Genomic DNA, 18510 nt, shown 5'->3' with positions numbered 1-18510 from the left:
TCTCTCTCTCTCTCTCTCTCTCTCTCTCTCTCTCTCTCTCTCTCGTTTAGAAGCACTGCGTTTAGCAGGAATAAGCTTCCTGAGTACCAGTACCGAAGTTTGGAGGAACCGTTATGTCTGACAAATGTGACTCACCTAGGGAGTCACCCAAACAGGGTACAATGCCCAACAGAGGAAAGGGCAGATACTTTAAAAGTTTAGTTATTTAAGTAAATAGCTATGCTGTAAAAACTTCATTGGACTTTAATGTCGTTAGTGGTTTTGTAAGACCTTAAATGTTTTAAGATGTCAGGACAATGCTCAGGAGGATTCTATTTGCAGAGAGAAGTTAACTGAGACCTGTCAGTTTGGGCGGCATCTTTACCTTGAAAAAGAAGAAGAAAAGAACCACAGGCAGATGCATGCTTTCTGTGTGGTGCAGCCTTGCTTATGATAGGCTGGGGAAATCCATTCCATCTCAGGTTGCCAGGCATTTGGTTTCAAATGTCAGATGACCGGTAATTTGGTGTTTCTAATTCCTTTCCTGTATTCTACAGATGTCAGCGCTGGGAGACTGCACAGCTGTGACAGAGAGATGACTTGAGGAGACAGCGTCTATCTTCACAACAATGTCCATGAACAGTTCCAAGCACCCAGTGTCGCCTGCAGCTGGGCTTCTCGTAAACACAACCTGCCACACGGAAAACCGGATTTCAGTATTTTTTTCCATCATCTTCATGACAGTGGGGATCTTGTCGAACAGCCTGGCCATCGCTATTCTTGTGAAGGCTTATCAGAGATTTCGACAGAAGTCTAAGGCATCCTTCTTGCTTTTGGCTAGTGGCCTGGTCATCACAGACTTCTTTGGCCACCTCATCAATGGAGGCATAGCAGTTTTTGTATATGCCTCTGATAAAGACTGGATCCGCTTCAATCAATCAAATATCCTTTGTAGTATTTTTGGCATCTCCATGGTGTTCTCTGGATTGTGCCCACTTTTTCTAGGCAGCGTGATGGCCATTGAACGGTGTATAGGAGTCACCAACCCCATATTCCATTCTACAAAAATTACATCCAAACATGTGAAAATGATATTGAGCGGTGTGTGCTTGTTCACTGTTTTTGTAGCTTTGCTGCCCATCTTTGGGCACCGAGACTATCAAATTCAAGCATCGAGAACCTGGTGTTTCTACAACACAGAACACATTGAAGATTGGGAAGATAGATTCTATCTTCTGTGTTTTTCTTTTCTGGGCCTCTTGGCTCTTGGTGTTTCGTTTCTGTGCAATGCCATCACAGGGATTACCCTTTTGAGGGTGAAATTTAGAAGTCAGCAGCACAGACAGGGGAGGTCTCATCATCTTGAGATGGTCATCCAGCTCCTGGCCATAATGTGCGTCTCCTGTATCTGCTGGAGTCCATTTCTGGTAAGAAGCTAAAGTGTGACAGTTTCTGCTTTCTTGAATTTATCCAGGTTCCATGAAGGCTTGTTGTCTATATCAAAGTTGTTGGTCTGGGATGCCAAGCTTTTAAACGTTATACAAAATTGACTTCAGCACTCAGCGCTGGCTTAGAATTAAGCTGTTTGACCCATGTGTTTATTTTTCTAAAGGCCCAGTAGTAAAAGAAATGTGTTGCTAAATAATTCTAATCATAGCACTTCTTGATTATGTGTCAGGCAGCGTATAGTAACAGGAGTAATATTTTCAATGTAATGAATGTGATTAGCTCTAAAATATGAAAAACAAAATGACCAACAGAACATTGAAGCAGAGTCCAATGTGTTTTGATAGAAAGTGATACAGACTTTTAATCTGCAGACAGAGCAACTCGTGGGCTAATTAAACATGTAAAGATGAAGTCACAACTTGCAAAGTTTGAGGAGCCAAGAGAGATGATAGTTCAGGTCAACCCTATGGACAGTCCAAATGAAGGCGCTAGTTCACCAACCTGGAGAATAATGAGCTGAGAGTGAGGGGAGAGGTCGGACTGGAGGGAGAGTGGGCACTCTTCCCTTCTACTTCTTTCTTTTAAAAAATTTTGTAGTCAGCATGTACATTCCAGCTTGACCTGGAAATAAAGGCTGCGGTTAAGGAATTAACAACAAAGCAAATCACTCACATTTTCTTCTGGATAGAAGAGAGAAAACTTATAAGAGAAGTTGTGACCTGAACTCATTCCCTACATTGGCTTTGTGATGAGAGGAATGACAGCATGCTGTGAAAGAGAAAGGAAAGGTCTGTAGGAGGAAGGGACAGGGCCAAGAGTTTTCATCCCTACCCCCACAGTGATGGGAAGTGGGCTGGCATATGGAGATAAGCTTACAGGTTGCAGGAAGGTGTGCATGGGCAGGAGAGAAGGGCAGAGGTAGAGGAGCATGGTGTGGTTGTCGCTAAGATCTTGTTCGTGATGCATTTTCTCCTGGGTCCCAAATGTACTGGTTGTCTGAGAATTGAACCCCATGAATCTTTGAAACAACCCAGATGATCTTGATGAGTACAAAAGTTTACAATACAGCTCCTGCTCAGCAGCCAGGGGAAGAGATGATTTTTTTTTAATAAAAGGACTTCCTTTATGATTATGTACTTACTTATATTTAAATCGTTAAATTATTTTAAAATGTTTTGAGAGCCCTGAGTCTGCCTACCCAGGAGAAGCCAGCCTCTGGCAGCCTGTGTGCTGTGACTTTATGCCATATGTGGTAAATGAAGGCCAGAGTAATGTCCTTAGTAACATCATGTGAGAGTTGAGGGACACAGCTCTACCATTATGAACCACATTGGTGGTCATTTTAGGTGACTTAATTTAAATGTGTGCTGCTTGACACAAAGAATTTCATGAAGGCAATGATATTTTTTCTTGTTCTTAAAATAAAGTAGTTTTAAAAAATATAGAATGAGTCCGACTGAATTGAGATTAGTTTGGAGAAGGTAGAGGGAAATGAATCTGGAAGGAGTCCTGAAACCAGATAGCGATTTAAAGGAGGGATGAATAATGCAGACTACTGAGGCAATCACTGGCTTTGTTTATTTCTTCTGAGTCATCCTAAAAGTCTGTTTAGCTCTAATCTTGACTTTGAGAAACAGAAGTAAAAGATTAACTACTGTAGAACCGTGGAAAGAAGCAAAATCTCAGACCCTGCCATGGATATTTTGAATTTACGCTTTTCTCTGGTCTTCTTTGCAGCATTTTTCGTTCTTTTCTTGTTAGAATAGATACAATTTCATTCATATTTTAACTGCATTTTCCAATGGGGTTTGTTTTCGTAAGATGTTTTTCTTTTTAAATTAGCATGCTAAGTAACAGATGTTCATGGAACATTTTCTTTACTTTCTCTTTAAGAACTAGTGATACACCCACATCTGTATCAATACTTTAAAGATGCTTTTCAGTATGTGAATTCTTTCTGGGGTAGGTGCATGGGGGGTACACCGCAGGTGCTTCTCAGGGCGTTGATATTTTGTGTGGTTTCAACCATTTTTGTGATTTAATTTTTTTTAGTTTTTTTCATTTTTTTAGAATTTCATGCATGAATATTGTATTTACATCATTTCCACCTCCCTTTCTCCTCCTCCAACTCCTCTCACATTCCTTCCAACTCCCTCTCAATATCCTGATTTCCCCTTTAATTGTTAACACACACACACACACACACACACACACACACACATACACACACAAGCAGCCTACTGAGTCCATTCAGTGTCTCTATCATGTACATGGGTTTAAGGCTGACCATTTGGAACAGTTAACCTACCAGAGGGCTTGTCCCTGGAGAAAACTGATTCTCCATCCCTCGGCATCGATTGCCTGTAGTTCCTCATCTGGGCCTAGAACCTTGTAAAATTTCCGCATCCGCATTGGTGTGTTGGCTGGTATTGTCATTATAAATTGTTGAGATTCTGGGTGAAGCTTTCCTATCACATCTGGAAGACACTAAGAGCAGGCATCCTGGTCCTCTGGATCTTAAATCTTTCTGCTTTTTCTTCTGTAATATCCTCCGAGCCTTAGTTGTAAAAGTTATATTTTAGATGTATCAACTAGGGACCCCACAGTAACATATTCTCTGCATTTTGGCCAGTTGTGTCTCTCTGTCACAAAAAGAAACTTCTTTGATGGGGGTGAGAGTTATATATGTCTGTTGTCTGTGGGTTTAAGGATAAGTTTTTTGTTCTTTTTTGGTCTTTTTGAGACAGGGTCTCCCTGTAGCCCCAGCTGGCCTGGACCTCACAGAGATCTGCCTTCCTCTACCTCGAGAGTGCTGGGATTAAAGGTGTGTACCATCGTACCTGGCTAAGTATACTTGTCTGTGGGTTTAAGGATAAGCTTTTAGAATACAGTTAGATATTGTATTGGTTTAGGGAAATGGCAATAGTAGGTTCTCCAGCGGGGTCAATGACCTCTGTAGTCCCTGGCATTTGGCTAGGTTTACATGCATGAATTACCTCCTATTGAGTGGGCCTTAAGTTCAGTTAGCCAGTTCTTGGTTACCCCCAAGATAAAAGTGCCACCATTAGGGATATCTTGCTGGGTCAGGCGTTATTGGGGTTCTTAGTCTTTACAGATGGATGTGTAGGACTATTGATTTCTCCCTTGGGAGCTTATGTAGCACCTTTTCCAATACTATGAGAGCTAGTCCTCAGGGAGGAGGCTTCCAAATCAGTCGCAGCTCAATTCCCCAAAGTCCCGTGTCTCTGAAGTGTGTGACATCTTCAGCAATAGGATTTTACCTTCAAGTTCTAGGAGGCAATCAAGGGCTACAGTAATAGCCTACATGGTCTTAGGAGTTTCCTTGGCTATCCTGACCAACAACTTGAAGGGAGGTTTCCCATGCCTGGCACTGAGGTTTTTGTTAGATCCCCTACAGTTCTTGGGAGTTGCATTATTACTTCATCTGGCATAAATCTATTTGAAATATATATGCATATATTTACATTATACATATGTATATATTATATATACATTATGTACATATATATTAAGTATGCTTATGAATATTTCCCTATGTTTTTTTCAAACGTCCTTGGTATTATCTCCCCTTCCTCCCTCTCCTTGTATATTACCATCCCTTCCCTCTCCCCAGTTAAAGTTCCCCCATTTCCCATTTCCCCCTTGATATCACCTGTTCATCTGCGTCCTACTCACCCCCTCTCTAGAGCTCCTCCCCCCACCCCCCATCGTCTTTTTTTTCCCTGGCTTCTGAGCTTTCTAAAGTTATATACTCATTTCTAAAGACTCAACTATTCTTGAAACAACTTTCATGCCTGTTTTGTTGTTGTTGTTGTTGAAAGTTGGGCCCCTGTGACAATCTCTGACCATCACAGATGTATAACTTTTGTGGCCTAGATATAAGTGTCTTGGGGATTCAGGTAAGGTAATCAAAAAGGTATGTGACCCAAGTAAAAATCGGAGGCTTGAAAATACAAAAAGTGCTACTGCTGCTGCTTCAGTGAAATATTTTCCAGTTTTTCCTTACATGTTGAGGAGGATTTCCAAGGATGTTAATGACTAAGCCATCATTCTCCCATCCCTACTCCCTTATATTTTAAACTTGAGGTCTTGCTATATAGCTCATGGTGGCCTTAAACGCCTCCTGATCCATCTACCTCAGCCTCTCAAGTAGCTGGGATTTTACGGGTGTACAATCATGGTAGCTTCTTAATTTTTAAAGTACCCCTGGAGCCAAGTTTTCAGATTCCCACGTGTGTACTGTGCTGGTATCAGCTTCCAGGCCAGTGTGTCACTTTATTTATACCTTGAGTCTTTTCTCTATGTGATCATTGTGAAAGGTTGGGTTTATAACTTGAATTAAGATCTGCACATACTGTTCCACCTGTCACTGGCATCTTTTAGCCCAAATCTAAAGCAAAGGTAGAAGTGCTTAACTAGCAGAAGGAAGTAAGGTCCAGATGTTGGTGTCTGTGTCTGACAGGCAACAGCATACCAAAACATCAATACTTTATAGTTTGTAAAAATATTTAAATTTGCACCTGAATAACTATTTTGAAGGTTGAATTTTAACCAATTCAAAGGTAAAATGATCATGATCTATCATGATGCTTGCTTGAATTCTATGTTTTTAATAAAAGGTTAAATTTTTTGAGGAGTTTTAGGCTTAAAGAAAAATAAGCGGGGAACAGAATTCACATATTATTGTCCCTTTCTGCCCTTATTATTAATATTTTGTATTGGTGGTAATTTTTTACAGTTGATGAGTCAATGATGTAATTTATTATTAGCTAATTTATAATGTGGCTCACATTATAGTTCTGTCTGTGTTAATTAGACTAACACATGAGGATACCATGTGTCTGCCTATACAATGAAGAATAGCTTCACTGTCCTCTCACTCTCACTGTGACTTTTATCATGTGATACATTTTATTTCACAAGGAGAAAAATAGGCTTTACTTTCCCCAGGAACTCAGATTTAGAAATGCACTACACATATCGCATTTGCTTCAACTATGACTTACTAATAACTTTTAAGTTTTTTCCATATCTCTATTTCATAATTGTAAATGAAATTAATTCAGATAAATTCATTGAATTATCATCCTAGCTTAAAAGTACAAGAAACTACAAGAGGCATTTAGCTTACAGTTCCCTATGGAAACAAGTTTACTCTGAACACCCATCGACCAACAGTTACTTCATTGCCTTTTTAGTTTCCTTGACAAATTACTTTTTCTTCTTAATAAGTAATTTTAAAGACATTCTTTTGGTGTTCCTTTTGGAAGAATTTACCAGCACTTTACCTAACATATTCTTCCCCTCCTCTCCCCTCCCCTCCCCTCTCCTTTCTCTTCTCTTCTCTTCTCTTCTCTTCTCTTCTCTTCTCTTCTCTTCTTCTCTTCTCTTCTCTTCTCTTCTCTTCTCTTCTCTTCTCTTCTCTTCTCTTCTTTCTCTCTCTCTCTCTCTCTCTCTCTCTCTCTCTCTCTCTCTCTCTCTCCTCACCTGGGAATTTGCTAGGTAGACCAGGCCAGCCTTGAACTCATGCTCATGGTCATCTTCTTGACCCTGTCTCCTGAGTACTGGGATGACAAGAATGTACCCCTCTGCCAAGATTTAAGTAACAATTTCTTATATAATCTTTGTTTTTGCCTTTATATAACTAATGTTTCTTTTTAATGCTCTCTTAAAATATAAATCTTAAAATGAACTTACTACAATTTGTTAACTGTTAACTGGTTTATTGTAGCTTGAGTAGGATAATTGTCGAGAAATAGGAAATGATTGACCAGAATGGATTCTGAGTTTGTAGGTAAGAGTTAAGCAAATACTGAAACCAAATGGTAAATTTTAATGTCTCCTACACCAGCAATTGTAATTTATGAATTATTAAACTTCAATTTTCTTTTAGTAGAAGGCCAAACGTTTATTTTACCATCTCTTAAGAGGTAGAGGATAATTTTAAATGAGGAAAATACGAAGCATTTGAAAAATAAATGATTTCCTATGTAGCTGAGTTTACTCAAGAAATGTGTTCTTGCATGGATTTGTTACTTTTCTGTTGCTGTGATAGAACACTGTGTCCATGGGAACCTATAGAAGGAAGAGTTTATTTGGCTTACAATTCCAGAGGAATTAGAGTCCATAATGCGAGGGACACATGACAGCAGAGGTGGCCAGAGCAGAAAGCTGAGTGATCACATCTTCAAGCAGGCACAGGAAGCAGAGAGCCAGGCTGGAAGTGGGCATGGCTTTCAAAGCTCGCCCCTGTGATGTGCTTCTTCCAGCATGCCCATACTTCCCAAAGGTCCGTGACTCTCCCCAAATAGTGCTATGAACTAGGGACCAAGTGTTCAAATATTTGGAGTCTATGAGAGACACTGTCATTCAAAGCACCACATTGCATATACAGACTTTGATTTTTGTCAGTTTGTAACTCTTATGCTAATATCTGTAGGCATCTTTGTAGTGAAATATTGAGTCACTAGGTGGTTGTCAGATTCGGGTCAATTGGATGGTTAGCTGAACTTTGACTGGAATTGCTTAAGGTACCAACATTATAATGACCAGGTCTCAGAAAGTGAGTGGCTAGTGATGGAAGTAGAGAAGACGGGGACAAGTAAGCATGAGAGTCCCTGTATGCGTTTGTGCTCCCGCCTTAGCACTTAAGGACAGTGGATGAGTGCACATCTGTATGTTTCAAGAGAAAAGAGAATATGGGAAATATATCAATGTGCATTCTGATCTGGATCCCAGTCAATCATTTCTGATCTTTTGACATTCATACTGCCCATATTACTGTCAACCAGGCAACAAATATTGATGTGTGTCCGCAATATGTGTGTACGTATATAAATAGTACATATACAAAGGGTATGTATTTTGAAAAAAAAGTTTCAAAATTTTATTAGTGTATATGTTGAATGTGTTTCTCTGTGTGTATGCCATGTGTGTGCAGGTACCTGTGGAAACCAGAAGAGGGCATCAGATCCCCTGGAGATAGTTACAGGTAGTTGTATAGTTGTGAGCAGCCTTATGTGGGTGATGTGGGTGATAGGAACCAAGCTCAGGTCTTTTGGAAGAGCAGCAAGAGCTCTTAACCACTGAGCCATCTCTCCAGCTCCATATGTACTTTTGCACATACAAAAGTGCCTATTTGTATACAGCTGTATATACACACAATTGTTAAATTATTTATAAAACAAAAAAGCGAATGCATCACTGGATGTGACTATGCTAAATGAGAGTAATTCTACTAAAATTTAAAGCAAAATGTACACTTTGAGTTTTATTTCTGAAAAGGAGGTCTTTTGATTATTGTTGGACTACTGCTGATTGCGTTGTCCTGGCTGGTTCCTTCGTAAATGTAGCATCTCTTTGGAATGTGGGAGCCACAGTGAAGGTACTTGGCATTGGGATCTAATCACTCCTGGGTTCTATTTCTAAAAACATCCTCAACAACCAGAAACATACAACTGAAAGTTCCTATCAGAAGAAAAAAACGTGGGTAGGAGCCACTGTGTCAGCACACTTTGAACTGTGCAAGTTCAGCTTGCTTTCTTAGGCAGGAGACTCGGTGACACGGGGTCACTGACGGGGCTGGCAGAGAAGTGGGTCCGAGAGATCTGGGAACACATTCCTACCCCAAGCCTTGGAATCACGTTGCTAGAACACTCTTCTGCCGACATTCCTGCGGTTTTCAGTCTTTCTGGCTGCTCAGGTGTCACTCCGTCCAGGCGGTCTTTCAAGCGACCCTTTCTCCTTCCTCCCTTTCCTTCCTCTGCCTTCTTTCCCTCATAGAACTCAGCAGTATCTAATTCTGTGTTAAGTATTTCTTGGTTTATCTTGTGGTTGCTTGGCTTTTGCATCTTGCATATAAGCTTCAAGAGGTAGAGGACCTTGTTTATTGCTATATCCTCAGTTTCTAGACCAGTGTCGGGCACATGACTGGCTTCCACAGTGGCCGCTGACAGAATCTCATGCAAAGGAAGGCCCAACCTATGATTATGTTGTGTCAACCTCAGATTCACTCTGTGTATGTCCTAATTGGTAAATCCCAGGAATGTTTTCAATATCTCCAATTCGCAATTGGAATTGGAGCATAGTGGAAGGAGGTCAGCTTCTATCTGGAGGTTTCCCAACAAGGGGAGACTGCAAGCATCCTGGACATTCTGAAGTTCAATTATGGACAATAGTTGAGGATTTTGTTAGCATCTAAATGAATTCCATGGATAAACTAGACTTGACGTTTTATTTTTATATTATTACAACAATCTCTTTATGTGTCATTTCCTCTAATAGTCTCTGGGTCCTTGGTGCTATTTGCATTCTCTGCTATTTGTGTTTTAGTTTCTAAACATAGCGGACCATTAGTCAATAAACCCATAAACCAAGTATTGAATGGGAAGTGTTGAGGCAAAGGAAACTATTAAGCAATAGAAATGTAGAATAATTTGTCCTCACTGTCTTCAGTGCTGTGTTTCTCTCTATGGCCACGCATTCCCTCTTCCAATAATGTGTGTGGGAATCTTTTCAGGGGGCAAAGAGGAGAAAACTACTTTGAATAAAGGCTTCCACATATTGCATGTTCATTTCATAAAATGAAATCTTTACGTTAAATGTTGAAATTTGTCTGAAAAATGGGCTTGTAATGGCATGCTCTACTGACTGAATCACGTGCATGTGTGTGTGTGTGTGTGTGTGTGTGATCTGTCTGTTTATCCATGTACCTTCCTACCTATCTACATCTTGATCCTTTTTTAAAAACAGGTCTTATGTATCCCAGGCAGGCCTTGAACTCACTTTGTAACCAAAGATGACTTTGAGTTTCTGATCCTCCTGTGTCTGCTGCCTGGGTGCTGAGATTACAGGTACAGGCAACCACACCTGCCATATGTAGTGCTAGGGGTGGGACTCAATGCTTCATGCATGCTAGGGAAGCACTTTGCTACTCTACCAATGGAACTACATTCCCCAGCTCTTGATTTATATTGTTAACAAGACTAAAAGATTGGGTACACTTTATAGTCACAAGTGACCAGTTCTCCAAATACTCCCACAGCCTGTTCAGGTGGGTGTGGAAGTATTCTACACCAAGGGCCCCTTCTCTGAGTCTTACTTGGCAGTATTTCCATCAGCTGAAGGTGGTTACCTTGCCCATGATTGTGTCACTGTCTCTGTGGTCATTCTATACAGTGACAAGTAAGTGTGACAACAGACAAGCTGCATTGTCCCTTACCCTGTTTAGGACAGGTCGGCTTCCGGCCTCACTGACTGGGGGCTTCTAGCCCCCTGCCCGCCTTCGGAGGGCTTTCCTCACACCTTGGCAGCCTGCTTTCTTCCTAGTCCTCCGACCCTTATGGCCTTATGCTCTTTGGAAAGCATTCTATATGCAGACCTCTATCTCTAGGCCAATTTCCTGCAGAGTTTGCCTGAGGACAGTGACTCAGAAGTCTATTCATGTCTTACCTGTATAGAAAGCATATTACATGTAGATTTGGAGTGTGACCAGATAAACACATTGAGCCGTGTATGAGGAACTGAACTTGAATGAGAAGAATATTGTTTGTCCCCATAGAGACTTTGTCCGGTGAAGGTTGATCAATTAAAGACACTGCTAGGCTGAGAAATTACATAAAAATCTGTTGCTTAAAATGAGCATGATAGTCTAGAATGCCTCATTATTTTAGGTTCATTTACTCTTGACAAAACAGTATTTCGTGTTTTCAAAGAAAGACATAAAAATGCCCAAAGATGTCACAGCATGGAAACAACACTTACAAAACATTACTTGAGTGATTTAAGTATAAACAAATCACAAACATGTGGATTAAACTTATACCTGCATGGGTATAAAAATCTTTGATTTAACATGTTTGGGGCTTTGTATTAAGCATTGCTATATTTAAGGAATATGATTTAAGATATGTACGCTTCCCAAGTCTCCTTGGATTGACAGATTTAATTTTGCCTGCTTGGGTTTATGTGACCAGGAGATGAAGTGCATTTCCATCTGTGTTTGGTTTGGAAGGTGTTCACAGCCACACCAATTTGTTCTGGTGTAACAGTATCCCTTATCTAAGTTCAGGAAGGAATGGCAGAAATTCATCTTTTGGTTCTTGTAAATATACCTTTCAAAGCTTTGTTAAACTTCTCACTCTGTCTGCTCTCTGACCTGGGTGAAAGGGTGTCAATGACACACAGGACTGGAAACAGTCGCGGTTTCTAAAGACAGGGAGACAGTTTTCTTCAGCCCTCATTCAGCTACTGAGTCCTCAGATAAAATGCAGCTGTGAAATTCCAAAATGGAGTGTGGTTGTGGTGTGATGGTGAAGGAGACAGAGACAGTTAGATTATATAGAAGGAATTATTCTAGGTTTTCGTATACTTGTGCAAATCAAGACTTCCCTTGAGAATAGTTATTCAGAACATGAGCAGGAGGAGGAATCTCAGCCTCACCACCTTTTAACTGTGACCTTGGCGTTATCCTAAGATAATTTTGCATATCTGCAAACTCATCTCAATAGTCACAGAGAAACTGGGTTAAATAATTCAGCCTCTCTAAAAATGGCAACAGAGCAATGAGCACCTAACAGAGACACAACAAAATACGAAAGCACTGTGAAACTATTGCCATGATCTCTGCCCACTATGTTCATTAAGATAATTAATTGGGTTTAATTCAGCTGTTTTTCATTTTCTTTTCCACTCCAATGGGCTGGATGCAGTGGAGAAAAAAAAATGTCATAGTTCAGAAAACTTGAAGTTTCTGATCTGATCTGTATTTCATTATTTCATCAGGAGTAAAGATGGGCCTGCTCATCTTTGAATATTGTTCCCATTTAAATCTTCCACTATATTTTAAGGTATTACATTGTATATCTATAATGAGCCAAGTTAAAATTAGCACACATTGCTGAGACCACTATAAGGCACTCTGCTTGCAGTTGTGAGTGGTACCAGAGAGTGAAATGTGAAGCTCTAGCTTCAAAGTGAAAGATGTAAGCACAGAGCTCTTGAAGAAGCGATACGTTGTGGTGGAGTAGACCCTGAATTCAAGACCCCTTTTTTCCATTTTTGGCCATTTGATTGGAATGACTGTTTTTGAATCTCCTCATGTAGAAGGTGGATGATTGTGTCACTGTCTCTGGGGTCATTCTATACAGAGACAGGTAAGTGTGACAATAGAAAAGGGCACTGCCCCTTACCCTGTTTGGGACAGGCTGGCTTCTGGCCTCACTGACTACCTTCAGAGGGCTTTCCTCACACCTTGGCAGCTTGCCTTCTTCCTAGTCCTCTCACCCTTATGCTCTTTAAAAAGCATTCTATATGAAGACATTTATCTCTAGACCAATTTCCTGCAGAGTTTGCCTGAGGACAGTGACTCGGAAGTCTATTCATGTCTTACCTGTATAGAAAGCATATTACATTCAGATTAGGAGTGTGACCAGATAAACACATTGAGCTGTGTGTGTGTGTGGAACTGCGTTTGAGGGAAAGAATAGTGTCTGTCCCCATGGGATAATTTGCCTAGTGAAGGCTGATGAAGGCTTTGTCCAGTGAAGTCATTCAATTACAGAAAAGACACCGCTAGACTGAAAAATTACACAAAAATCTGTTGCTTAAAATAGTAAATATACCTCATATATAAGGTAAATATAGTTACAACACCCACCTTATAGATCCATGTGTGGACTAAGTAGATGAATGTGTGTGAAGCACTTAAAATCATGTCTGATGTATATTCCATAACATGTGCTTCAGTAACTGTACTATGAAGAAGTTACTGTTGCTGTTACCGTTGAAAAACAATGTTATCGTAAAATAATTTTCTTAATGAGATCATCAAAAGGACTTTGAAATTACTTAGTAAATAAACAGTGACTTTAGCAGAGGGAGCTGTCCCTTCTGACTTGGAGACTCACTAGTAATTATTCATTTGACAAATTCTTTTTTTTTTTTTTTTTTTCTGGTCTTTTTGAGACAGGGTCTCCCTGTAGCCCCAGCTGTCCTGGAACTCACGATGCAGACCAGGCTGGCCTTGAACTCACAAAGATCTACCTGCGTCTGCCTCCTAAGTGCTGGGATTAAAGGCATGCACTACCACGCTGACTTGGAGACTCACTAGTAATTATTCATTTGACAAATTCTTTTTTTTTTTTTTTTTTTCTGGTCTTTTTGAGACAGGGTCTCCCTGTAGCCCCAGCTGTCCTGGAACTCACGATGCAGACCAGGCTGGCCTTGAACTCATAAAGATCTACCTGCCTCTGCCTCCTAAGTGCTGGGATTAAAGGCGTGCACTACCACACCCAGCTAGTTTATCAAATTCTTATTGTGCATCCATCCCATAGCAGACTCTGTCCTGGAATAACAATTGTCGTGAATCAACTTTCCATAATATGACCCTAAGCAATGGTAATTGTAGAAGATGAAAAGATGCGTACCAGCATCAAAACATGATGATCCTGTTGTGTTTTCCTTTATAACATAATAGCAGGTATTCTGTTGTGAATGCTTGTGGTGAGATTATCTTTGAGAATTTATACAAGGAAAAAGTTTCTGTATGATACCATTTAGAAAGAAAAGCTTTTTGATATGGGATCCAAAGTCAAGGTAATCAAGTTGTTCGACCCAAGAAGAAAGCAATAATGTTGAAAATTCTTACAGACAGGAAAGTATTCATCTTAGAAACTGGTTTTGGCACAGGTTGTAACATGATCAGAATATGACAGATCGCAATAATTAATATCAAGAGAATTTTACAAGTAATGAAATGAGTGTTTGATGATTTGATGGACAGTCCCTGCTGTCTTTTGATAATTGAAACGATTCAGGATGTAGAAGACATACAAGCGTTGCTGAAGTGAAGCCTTGCAGAAGCCTTAGCTCTAAGTGCACAGGTTAGGAAGGTTTATGGAAGAGGCTAAAAGCAGAAATCTTAGTTACAGAAATTATGAAAACAAAAACTCACATAAGCACTCACTTACTCATTAACTCCCTCACTGACCTGTTCCTTCAATGGACTTTGTTGAGGAGAGGACTGGATGTTCTCCAGGTGGAGGGTAGAGGACAGACGGAGAAATGACCCCAGAGAACATTTTCAGTGAACTCTAAGAATCAAACGTTCATGCTCTTCCACGGTCTGTACTTTGAACTCTCCCGTTCCCTTCCATTTCCACTTTTAATATGGATGGATATCACATTTGTGTTTTCCTGGCTCTACTTGGGAACAAGTCAGATCGCTGTTCGCTAACAGTGAAGGGCACAGGAATGTAAGTGACTGAGCACTGATCACGTGATGTGGCAGCAACCACAGAGCCGGCCCTTGCTGTTATCACATATTCTTAATTTACGGTTTGCATTTATGTTCATGGCTCAGACCAGAAGAGAGAAAGGTAATTAAAAATGCATGAATGACTGAGAGATGGAATGCAGGAATGGGGGATGGAGAGAAGCAAGGCAGTGAGGGCTGAAGAAAGCGGGCAGTGCGGGGTGGAGGGAGGTGCAGTCTGCATAGAAACTTCTGGAAAGTGAGGCCTCCATTCTGTTCTTCTCCACAACCGTCTCCTACTGAGGAATATTCAGTTTCATGTACTGCATTCCCTTAAGCTGTGTAAAAAGCACAATGTCTTCATAAACTATAATTTGTGTGTGTGTGTGTGTGAAAAATGTAGCAAACTACAATTTAAAGTTGAATCTTCTAATCTCACTATGCAGAGATAACCATTATTGGCATTGTGGGTACATTCTTTTACTTATCTAATAGGGGTGGATATGAATTTACTTCTTTGGTTAATAGACTAAATGTTTCTCTCTTGCACTGATTATTACCTTCACTCTTCTGCTTAAAGGTATTTGTATTTTTCTGAGTGATAGTTCAAGAACTCTTTGAGTAGCAAAGAACAGATAATTCTGATATTTAAAAATAATTAGAAGCACTGGGTGCTCTTAGAGAGGACCTGGATTTGGTTCCCAGCACCTGCCTTCTGTAACTCCAGTCCCAAGGGATCTGGTGCCCTCTTCTGGCCTCTGTACACACCAGTCATGCCCGTGGTACACATATATTCAGGCAGACTAAACACTTATACACTAAATAAAAATAAATAACTCTTAAAAGCCAGAAAATAAATTTCAGTAAAAGCAAATTTTAAAGGTTTATTGCTATTTAATTTAGCGCTTTAATTTGTAACTAGGAAACGGATTTCTTTTGTGGCTACTGCCTTCTGCTTGATATGTAAGAAACAATTTTCTCAGGAAGCTGATATATCAATATTAATCTCATTTTCTCCTCTAGTTCTTTTGACTTTTGTATTTCTATATGCATATTTTTGTCTGGGTGCATGCACTTGAATGTGTGTGTGTGTGTGTGTGTGTGTGTGTGTGTGTGTGTATGTATTCCTGCATGGGCATGGAGAAACCAGAGCCACACACTGGGTATCTTCCTCTATGGCTGTCTGCCTTATTAATCTTAGACAGGGTCTCTCACTCAACTGGAAGCTCACTCTCTGGCCAGCAAGCTCTCTGAATTTGCCTGTCTCCACCCACCAATGCTAAGATTCTAGGCACTAGCCACCATGCCTGATGTTTTACATGGTTCTGGAGATCAAACTCTGGTCCTCACGCATGTGGAGGACGTGCTCTTATCCACTGAGGCATCTCTCCAGACCTGGTGTTTATGTTTTAAATACATTTGTAGAGCATTTTGGTTTGATTTAGAAGTTAGAAATCTGAATTTTAATTTGACTAGCTAGCTAGTTGCCCACCAAGATATTTACTGAATGGTTTTTCTGCAACTTTTTTCAATTCCTATTGGTATTATATGCAAATTTCTTCTATTATGAGACTTTTAAAGGCTTTTGTTCCTGCTATAAAATATTTCATCATTTTCCTTTATATCTAGCAAAACAAAACAACAGTCTTGGCATATTTATTTTAATTTTGGTGAAATTCATATAACATAAAATTTGCCATTTTAACTACCATGAAATTTGTTCCACTTTGTTGACAGTATGTTAAAGGTATTCTAGATGGGTGTGGTGGCCCAACCCTGATAGCTCAGCACTTGGGAGAACTGGAGGACCAAGAGATCAAGGTCAGCCTTGGCTACATGGTAAGTTAAAGGGCAGCCCAAACTATTACCAAAGAAATAATAAATAAAACAATAAACAAAACCAAACTAAAAAACTCAACAAAAACAAAGAACTCCTAAGATGTCAAACATCACCACCATCTTAGCCAGAGCATTTCAGCACACCGAAGGGAACCTGGGCCTACCAAGTGGCTGTTCTTCTCTCCCCACCCCCTGAAGCTCCTGGTAACCATGATCTATTCTCTGTGGACTTGGTTCTTCTAGACATTTCATGTAAATGGAATCATACATGTAGCCTTTCATGTCTGGCAATCTTTCATTTAGCATAATATTTTCAAAGTTCACCTACTGTGAAGTGTGTATCAGTGCGTTATTCCTTTTTGTGGCTAAATAATATCCATTTGTTTGGATAGACCACAATTTCTGTACTCATTAAGTAGCTGATGGAAATTTGGGGTGTGTTCACCTTTCAGCTATTGTAAATATTGCTAATGAAAACAAATTTTTAAACATATATTTTCAGGTTTCTTCGGGGTTTGCAAATCATAGAATTGTTTTATCATCTACACAGTCTATGTTTACTTTTAAAGGAACAAATTGTTTATCATGGCAGATGCACTGTATTACATTCTTAGAAAGAACAGATAATGACTCTTATTACTCCATATTTTTGCCCAAACTGTTATCTATTTATCTGTCTGTCTGTTTTTCCTGTCTGTCTTCTTACACATCCATCTCTCTATTATGTGTCTATGTAGGTTTGTATCTGTGTATTTATGCATGCAATCTTTTTGGATTAAGATTCAAATTGCTATATTTTTATTAATTCAGGTCTCTCCATTTTCTAATTTCTGACATTTTCAGGAGTTATATTTTCAGAGTTCAGTGCCTATCACTTAATGGGATTTAAATACAATTTACCAAGTGTTGAATGAAATGTGTTTCATAAATATGCAATAGGTAATAGCTATGTAGAATTCGATGACATTCTATTTTATTCACTTTGTTATTTCTATGCTATAGTTTTAATCACATTCTCTGCATTCTAATGTGTGTTGTTCTGATTAATTTCTAGATCAGCTGGAATATAAAGCTAGAATTTTAATGTGAAGAATAAGGCTTTTGTTTCTTCTTTAATTTCATTTTCTTTGTTTTTCAGTTTTTCTTTTGAGACAGGGTCTCATTATGTAGTCCAACCTGGCCTGGATCTCACTACGTAGCCTAAACTGGCCTTGAAATCTAGGCAGGTCCTCTGCTTCAGCCTCCCAAGTACTGGATTATAGAGGTATGGCATCATGTCGAGATAAGGCTTGCTCTCAAACTGTTGTCGCATGTTGTTTCTCTCGGTCAAAGTTTAGGTGGTTATCAAATGCTGGCATCAGCATGATTTCCCTTGTCCGACTTTGCTTTCTTCATTTACTTCTACAAACAGTGAACTCTGAAATTAATCTAAATATTTTCTCCGGATGGTGGTTGCTTATAGGATTATTCTTAAAATTGATTTTGGCCTTGGAATGCTTTTGGTACTTTTTATTTGTACTTCAAGGTACCTTTTGTAGATTAATTTTGTTGTTTGATAGTTACATACACACATACATGTACAGATACACTAATACACATTAATGTATTCTGATTACTCTCCCTCAATATCCTTCCCATCTCTGTCAGCCCCATCCATTACCAGTTCATTTCCCACATTCATGTCTTTTGGTTTTTCTTTGTGACCATTTAGTTTAACTAGGACCATGTGTGTAACTGTTGGATTGGCAATGTCCATTGGAGCCTGGTGGGGTCACACGTGGGTACACAACTGAAGGCAATGATTTCCTTGCTCCCAGAATCTATCAGTAGCAAATATTCCACTGGTGAGGGATGAGACTTCCCGAGCCTCTCCTTCCATGCTTGACTATTGGGGGAATCTATTCTTTGGCAGATCCACTGCGTCTGACTCAGTACTTAGTCATATCAGGAAATTTTCTTTTTGATATTTT

The 18510-nt window shown here is 39.7% G+C and overlaps 1 protein-coding gene across 3 annotated transcripts in view; it reads left to right on the top strand.

Moving 5' to 3' along the window:
* The window catches only part of Ptgfr (prostaglandin F receptor), a 45747-nt gene that overhangs the window by 1008 nt on the left and 26229 nt on the right, over positions 1-18510 (top strand). For all 3 annotated transcript variants that reach the window (XM_008848631.3, XM_029553835.1, XM_008848632.3), the window contains exon 2: positions 537-1406. In XM_008848631.3, coding sequence (XP_008846853.1) covers positions 609-1406 — 798 coding nt within the window. In that variant the 5' untranslated portion in view covers positions 537-608. The remainder of the gene's footprint in view (positions 1-536; positions 1407-18510) is intronic.

Source organism: Nannospalax galili, unplaced genomic scaffold (genome assembly GCF_000622305.1).
Source record: "Nannospalax galili isolate Female #2095 unplaced genomic scaffold, S.galili_v1.0 scaffold1124, whole genome shotgun sequence".
NCBI lineage: Eukaryota > Metazoa > Chordata > Mammalia > Rodentia > Spalacidae > Nannospalax > Nannospalax galili.
Note: the sequence above shows the minus strand (reverse complement) of the source record. Positions and strands in the feature narration are given on the sequence as shown.